The sequence below is a fragment of the Herpailurus yagouaroundi genome, unplaced genomic scaffold (assembly GCF_014898765.1).
Source record: "Herpailurus yagouaroundi ecotype Mexico unplaced genomic scaffold, PumYag 215, whole genome shotgun sequence".
Lineage (NCBI taxonomy): Eukaryota > Metazoa > Chordata > Mammalia > Carnivora > Felidae > Herpailurus > Herpailurus yagouaroundi.
In genome coordinates, this window is record NW_024412446.1 from 11010120 (window position 1) to 11017857 (window position 7738).

At 38.9% G+C, this 7738-nt stretch overlaps 1 protein-coding gene across 1 annotated transcript; it reads right to left on the minus strand.

Annotated features, from left to right (window-relative positions):
• Positions 1-246: 246 nt before the first annotated feature.
• LOC121017383 (olfactory receptor 1A1) lies at positions 247-1176 on the minus strand. Its single transcript, XM_040455616.1, has one exon. It carries the CDS (start codon positions 1174-1176, stop codon positions 247-249), a length of 930 nt encoding a protein of 309 aa, XP_040311550.1.
• Positions 1177-7738: the final 6562 nt, after the last annotated feature.

Consider the following 7738-nt stretch of genomic DNA (forward strand, 5'->3'; position numbering starts at 1 on the left):
ATGAAGTGCTAGTCAGTAGCGTAGCTGGGACATGATCCCAATATTCCTTTGCTGTAACTCTGAAAAAGGAACACTACATCTACATATCTATAATCTCAATGGGATGTCTCATGAAACTGTTACAAGATCTGATAAGACTTCAGTGGCTGGAAACAAAAGTGGCTTCTTGGAGGGGGAGGGGATTGCAGGTGGATTTTCAAGTGCAGCCTAATTGATGACTGCATTCCTCAATATGTCCTCACTTGGTTATGAGGAGAGTCTTTTGCTGAAGAGTTTTCCCAGGGCAGCCTTCATGTCTCGGTTTCTCAGACTGTAGATGAAAGGATTTAACATTGGTGTCACTGCAGTGTACATCACAGTTATCACTGCGTCCTTCAGGCTATAACTAGTCAGAGGGCGGAAATACATGCCCATGACTGTCCCATAATACAGAGAAACAACAGTGAGGTGGGAGCCACAGGTGGAGAAGGCTTTGAGCACACCCTTGGTGGATGGAACCCGTAAGACTGTGGAAAAGACCCGGATGTAGGAGATGATGATGCATAGTAATGGCACAGAGAAAATACCAACCCCTAGGTACATCATCTTCACGTTAAAGTGAATGTCAGAACAGGACAGCTTGAGTAAAGAGGCAGTGTCACAGTAGAAGTTGGCTACTTCCTGGTTGCCACAGAAAGACAGACTAGCTGTGAGCAGAGTGTGGGGGAGGGCATTGGCGTTTCCAACCACCCAAGACCCAACAACCAGCAAGACACAAGTCCGTGGGCTCATAATTGTTGTGTAACGAAGTGGGCGGCTGATGGCCACGGCACGATCATATGCCATCACAGCCAGGATATAGCTATCTGTGTTAGACATGTCAATCATGAAATACATCTGTGTTAGACATCCTCCAAAGGAGATGGCTTTGCTGCCCAAGACATGGTTGGCTAGCATCTTTGGGATGGTTACAGAGGAGAATAAGATGTCAACAAAGGAGAGGTTGGCAAGGAAAAAATACATGGGGTTGTGAAGGTGAATGTCAGAGTGAATGGCCAAGATGATGAGCAGGTTTCCAATCAATGTGATGGGGTAAATGAAGAGGAAGAGGATGAAGAAGAAATTTTCCTGTTGTTGCTGACCAGTAAGTCCCAGGAGAATGAAACCAAGGGCAAAGGACTGGTTATCTCTTCTCATGGATCCTTCAGTAGAAAGGGAAGAGGAATCCAGCATTATTAGTAAATTTATTGTATGTAATGATATTCTAAACCAACATTTTTAACTTCTGTGGTTGCTGCGTCTATACTTGGGTTTACTAAATGCATAGATAGCCAATACGTTGCAGGGAAAATCCCTGTTTGTCACTGGACCTAATTTCTCTGTGTTAGAAAGTTTGTTAGGCTTTGTGGAAAAATTATACATATGTGAAAAACAGTTTATCCATTTAGTCATATATGACATAGTCTTTACTCTGTAATACCTTACAACTTAATGGAGAAGGAAGAATCACATGATAATTTTATTACACATGGAAATGAAAGGACAGTGTTTTGGATTCTTTGCAAAAACTCTCCAATGCAAGGGGTGGTTAGTACCAGGGTACTGTGAACAATTAGATATTGTTCCACTGTCCAGACTGAGGGTGAACCCAGAGCCAGGAGGTAACCAGTGTCTGTCTACATTGGCATGGAAAGTTGTAAATCACAGGACCACTGGAGTTAGCTTGTAACAAAGGAAGAATTGGTGTTTACTCTCCAGGTAGTCAATTTTGAAAGTAGATATTCACCACCTCCTTCAATAGATTTTATCTTTATTCCAAACCCTTAAATTTATGGAATCAAGTTTTTCTCTTTGACCTTGCCTTACCTCTTTTTATTATTTCCTCTGGTGACCCATCCAACTCCATTGTGGCTTCATCTCCTGCTTAGTAGACTCTAGGTATCTGTGGGTAGACTGTCTTTTCTTCCCATATTTCCATGCACAGTTATCCTACCAACATGTCCGACTGAACCTCATCCTCTGCACATCCTCCCTGAGTAGACAGCAAAATGCTTAAGAGAACGATATCTTATTTTCATCTCCCTTCCAGAGATTATTTAGAATACTAGTTTACACACCAATATGTTTGTACTCAATAGTTTGAATATAGCCATGTTTATTTCATGGGTTCTCCCAAGAGGGATGCTACCAGACATTGTCACTTAGGTTATCCCTCACCTCTACACCTGATCTTGTTGATTCTTCCTTTTAAATAATTCATACATAAGTTTTCTTTTTTGTGTGTACATAAATTTTATACTTATTGTTTCAGTGCTTTAGCTTTGACCACCATCAATTTCTACCTGAAATATTGTAGTGCTCTCTTAATTGTTTCTCTGCTGAAGAAGGTTCCCCCCTTTCATCCGCCTGGGCTCTGAGGCATACTAACTGTGCTAGAGACTACCAGGATATTACCTGAATCCCCTTTGTTCTTTTCTTCCTGGGCATTCCGCTAGATTGCATACCCAGCCTCCCTTGCGCTGGAGTGCGGCAAGTGACTGAGTTCTAGCCAATCCATCCATGTTCTGCTCTTCCTCCAAGTTCTCTGTCTCCTTGGGCCAGCTGGATGTAAATGGCCAGGAGGCTGATGGGAATGGTGGAATCACAGGTGGAATGAGCCTGTGTCCCTAGTACTCTTCATGCAGGAAAGCTACCCACCACCAGGCACACCCACTTGGACTACTGTACAATAGAAAAATAACTGTATTTTGTGTAAACTATTGCATATTTTACATGTATTTGTTACTGTGGTCCAGGATATACTAAGTAATTCACTAGATTTTCTAAAGAGACCTGGACTCAATAATTAAATCTATCTGTAATTAATTTAATTACCAATTCTCAGTGTCTCCTATAGTACACATTGAAATTATATGGTTGGCAAGGGGAAGCAGCTAAAATTATCTCCCTCTAAAAATGATATACATTTTTAAAAAATCTCTGCACCTAAATGAATTTGATTTTCTCTCTTAAATGCCCTTTCTCCTGTACACAAAGGACCATATTATTTCAGGGTTGGGAGGATTCAATAAATGGGATGGCTCAGAAATTATGGTTAGCTGAAATGGTAGAGAAGTATAATATTTTAGAGGCAGTGTGTTGGTAACACAACAGACTTAGCTGATGTTGATAGGTATATCCCTATTAAAACATATAGACAATCTATATTAATTATTAAAGGAAAAGAAAAAACACAGAGCTAAATCTAAAAGAAAGAAATGGTATTACAGAGGTAGGAGAAAGAAAAAGAACTCAGAGCAGGAGCTGTAAGCTAGAGCCGATGCTGTGGCATCTCTGGAAAATCTGGCCAAAAATCCATATACATCAGGGAATTTATATTGAGCCTTTGGCATAAGTGCTGGAAGCATTGTCCTATCTAGGAAGAGAACACTAGAAGAAATTTTTGCCATATAAGAATTGGAAGAAAAAGAACAAAATGGAAAGAATTCACAGAAAAATATGATTGTCTACAGAAGAAACCCATGAGACTCCCTATATGAATTAAGAATATTCAGAACAATTATTTGCTATAAATCAATGTTGAAAAATCAATACTGTTGATACACTTTAAAAATACAGGGGCGCCTGGGTGGCGCAGTCGGTTAAGTATCCGACTTCATCCAGGTCACGATCTCGCGGTCCGTGAGTTCAAGCCCCGCATCAGGCTCTGGGCTGATGGCTCAGAGCCTGGAGCCTGTTTCCGATTCTGTGTCTCCCTCTCTCTCTGCCCCTCCCCCATTCATGCTCTCTCTCTGTCCCAAAAATGAATAAACGTTGGAAAAAAAAATAAATAAAAAAATAAATAAAAATAAAAATACATTGCAAAATATTATCTCTAAAAGATTCCTATTCCCCATAGAAACAGAAAATTTAAGACACGTAGAAATAATTCTAAGAAATGAGGTCCATAAGTCAGAGAAAGACAGATATCATGATTTCACTTATATGTGGAATTTGAGAAACACAACAGATGAACATAGGGGAAGGGAAGGAAAAATAAGATAAAAACAGAGAGGGAGGCAAACTGTAAGAGACTCTTAAATACAGAGAACAAACTGAGGGTTGCTGGAGGGGATGGGTTAAATGGGTGAGAGCAATAAGGAGGGCACTTTTCAGGATGAGTACTGGGTGTCAGATTAGAGAGATGAATCACTGGGTTCTACTCCTGAACCCAAGACTACACTGTATACTAACTTGAATTTAAATGAAATAAAATAAATAAAATAAAATAAAATAAAATAAAATAAAATAAAATAAAATGAAGTCCAAGACTGGATTATAAAATTACAAAACTTTGCTGAAGGACAAGAAGAATACCATAAAAAATGTGGACTTAAGCAATGTTTATGGAGACTAGTGATTTAAACATGTCAATTCTCTTCCGTTAATCTAGGCTTTGTTGCAATTCCTGTCAAAATACCACAGGTTTCTTTTAAAAATGGACCTTAGTAAAATGACCCAAATATTCATGCATGAGAACAAAGAGCAAAGAAGAACTGATACAACTATAGGAAGAGCATAAGGAGAGAGGAATGCCCTATAGCTATGGAAATTATTTCCCTTGGTACTTCATGTGGTGGATTAGCTCTGGCCATAGGGACTGACAAATGAATCTGTGTAACAGACCAGAAAGCCTAGAAATAGATCAAGTATTTCTTAGCAATTGGTAGATGACATGGTTGATTCAGAATCAGGGAGTGGTTGTGCTAACTGTTGGTAAAAACTGCTGGAACAACCGGGTATCGTACATAACAAATGACACAAAGAATGAGTCCTAATGGATTGACTGTGGAAAGCAAAACTTCACCAACTTTAAAAGAAATATGTTTATGATATCAGGCTAGGGATTGATTTCTTAATCCAGACACAACGTGCACAACATATCCGAGAAAATGTTGTGACATTTGTCTACTTGTAATTTAAAACATTTGTATGGGGGCGCCTGGGTGGCTCAGGTCCTGATCTTGGGGTGGCGGGATGGAGCCCCACGACAGAGAGACGGGCTCCTTGCTGAGTGTGCAGCCTGCTGAAGATGTTCTTCCTCCATTTCCTTCTGCCACTCCCCACCTGCACTCTCTCCCCCTCTCTCTAGAAAGAAAGAAAGAAAGAAAGAAAGAAAGAAAGAAAGAAAGAAAAACCAAGTAAAACATTTGTATGAAACATACACCATAAAGAATGACAAATCATGGACTGGAAGAGGTATATGCTGCACACATATCAATAGGACATTGTTGTTCACAATACAGAAGATTCCTATACACTAAGAAGTAGAGCAAAAACCCAGCAGGAAGTAATGGCTTGAATTAGCAAGTCATAAAAAAGCAAGTCATAGAAGAATATAGAAATGTTCAAACAAATTAAAATAAAATTCAATTACCATCCTCATCTTGGAGCAGCTGTAAAGTCTGACAGTTCCAACTGCTAGGGAAGAAAAATTCATTTTATCATTGGAAAGCAGTTATCCCATATCTAGGAAAGCTGATAATTCTTACACCTGTGTTCAAGAAGATATTCAAAGGATGTGTATTTTCATACGGAAAATTTAGTAACGGATAAGTTATTTACAACATTAGCTCATTAATATTGCTCAACATGGATTGTATTCCTATGGAACAACTTTTATTTTTATTTTATTTTTTTTTCAACATTTATTTATTTTTGGGACAGAGAGAGACAGAGCATGAACGGGGGAGGGGCAGAGAGAGAGGGAGACACAGAATCGGAAGCAGGCTCCAGGCTCTGAGCCATCAGCCCAGAGCCTGACGCAGGGCTCGAACTCATGGACCGCAAGATCGTGACCTGGCTGAAGTCGGACGCTTAACCGACTGCGCCACCCAGGCGCCCCTGGAACAACTTTTAAAAACCATAGTGTGATGGGAAAAAACAAGTTGCCATAAGATGTTTAGCGTATTACACAATATATGTAAATACTAATTTTTAAAATATTTTTTTAAAATGTTATTTAAATTCAAGTTAGTTAACATAGTGTAATAATGGTTTCAGGAGTAGAATTTAGTGATTCATCACTTACATTTAACATCCAGTGATGCTCATCCCAACAAGTGCCCCCCTTAATGCCCATCACCCATTTAGCCCATCCCTCAACCAACACCCCTCCAGCAACCCTCAGTTTGTTCTCTGTATTTAAGAGTCTGTTAAGGTTTGTCTCCCTCTCTGTTTTTATCTTATTTTTCCTTCCCTTTTCCTATGTTCATCTGCTTTGTTTCTTAAAAATTCTACATATGAGTGAAATCATGTGATATTTATCTTTCTCTGACTGACTTATTTAACTCAGCTTTGGGTTGCTGTGTTGTAGGGTAGCCCTATTTTTAAATTTTTGGAGAAACCCCTATACCGTTTTTCAGAGTGGCTGCACCAGTTTGCATTCCCACCAACAGTGCAAGACGTTTCCCCTTCCTTCCTCTGCATCCTCACCAACATCTGTTGTTTCCTGAGTTGTTCTTTTAAGCCATTCTGACAGGTGTGAAGTGGTATCTCATTGTAGTTTTGGTTTGTATTTTCCTAATGATAAGTGATGTTGAGCATCTTTTCATATGTCTGTTAGCCATTTGGATGTCTTTGGAAAAGTGCCTGCTCATATCTTCTGCCCATTTCTTCACTGGATTGTTTTTTGAGTTTGATAAGTTCTTTATAGATTTTGGACACTAACCCTTTATCTGATATGTCATTTACAAACACCTTCTCCCATTCCATTGGTTGCTGTTTAGTTTTGTTGATTGTTTCCTTTGCTGTGCAGAAGCTTTTTATCTCGATGAGGTCCCAGTAGTTCATTTTTGCTTTTGCTTCCCTTACCGCTGGAGACATGTCTAGTAAGAAGTTGCTGTGACTGAGGTCAAAGTGGTGGTTGCTTGTTTTCCTCTCTAGGATTTTGATAGCTTCCTGTCTCACATTTAGGTCTTTCATTCATTTTGATTCATTGTTATGTATCATGAAAATGGTCCAGGTTCATTCCTCTGCATGTCACTGTCCAGTTTTCCCCAACACTATTTGCTGAAGAGACTTTTTTGTGTTGGATATTCTTTCATGCATTGTTGAAGACTACTTGGGCGTAGATTTGTGTGTCCATTTCTTGGTTTTCTCTTCTGTTCCATTGAGCTGTGTGTCTGTTCTGGTGCCAGTACCATACTGTTTTGATGATTGCAGCTTTGTAATACAGCTTGAAGTCCAGAATTGTGATACCTCCAGCTTTGGTTTTCTTTTTTGGGATTGCTTTGGGTATTTGGTTTTTTTTTTTCTTGTTCCAATCAAATTTTAGAATTGTTTATTCTAGCTCTGTGAAGAATGCTAGTGTTATTTTCATGGGGATTGCATTGAATATGCACATTGCTTTGGGTAGTATTGACATTTTAACAATATTTGTTCTTTTGATACATGAGCATGGAATGATTTTCCATTTCTTTGTGTTTTCTTCAATTTCTTTCATAAGCTTTCTATAGTTTTCAGTGTACAGATCTTTTACATCTTTGATTAGGTTTATTCCTGGGTATTTTATCCTTCTTGGTGCAATTCTAAATGGGATTGATTCCTTGATTACTCTTTCTGCTGCTTCATTATTGGTGTATAGAAATGCAACTGATTTCTGTACATTGATTTTATATCCTGTGACTTTGCTGAATTCGTGTATCTGTTCTATCAGTTTTTTGGGGGGAGTCTTTTGGGTTTTCCACATAGAGTATCATATTGTCTGTAAAAAGTGAAA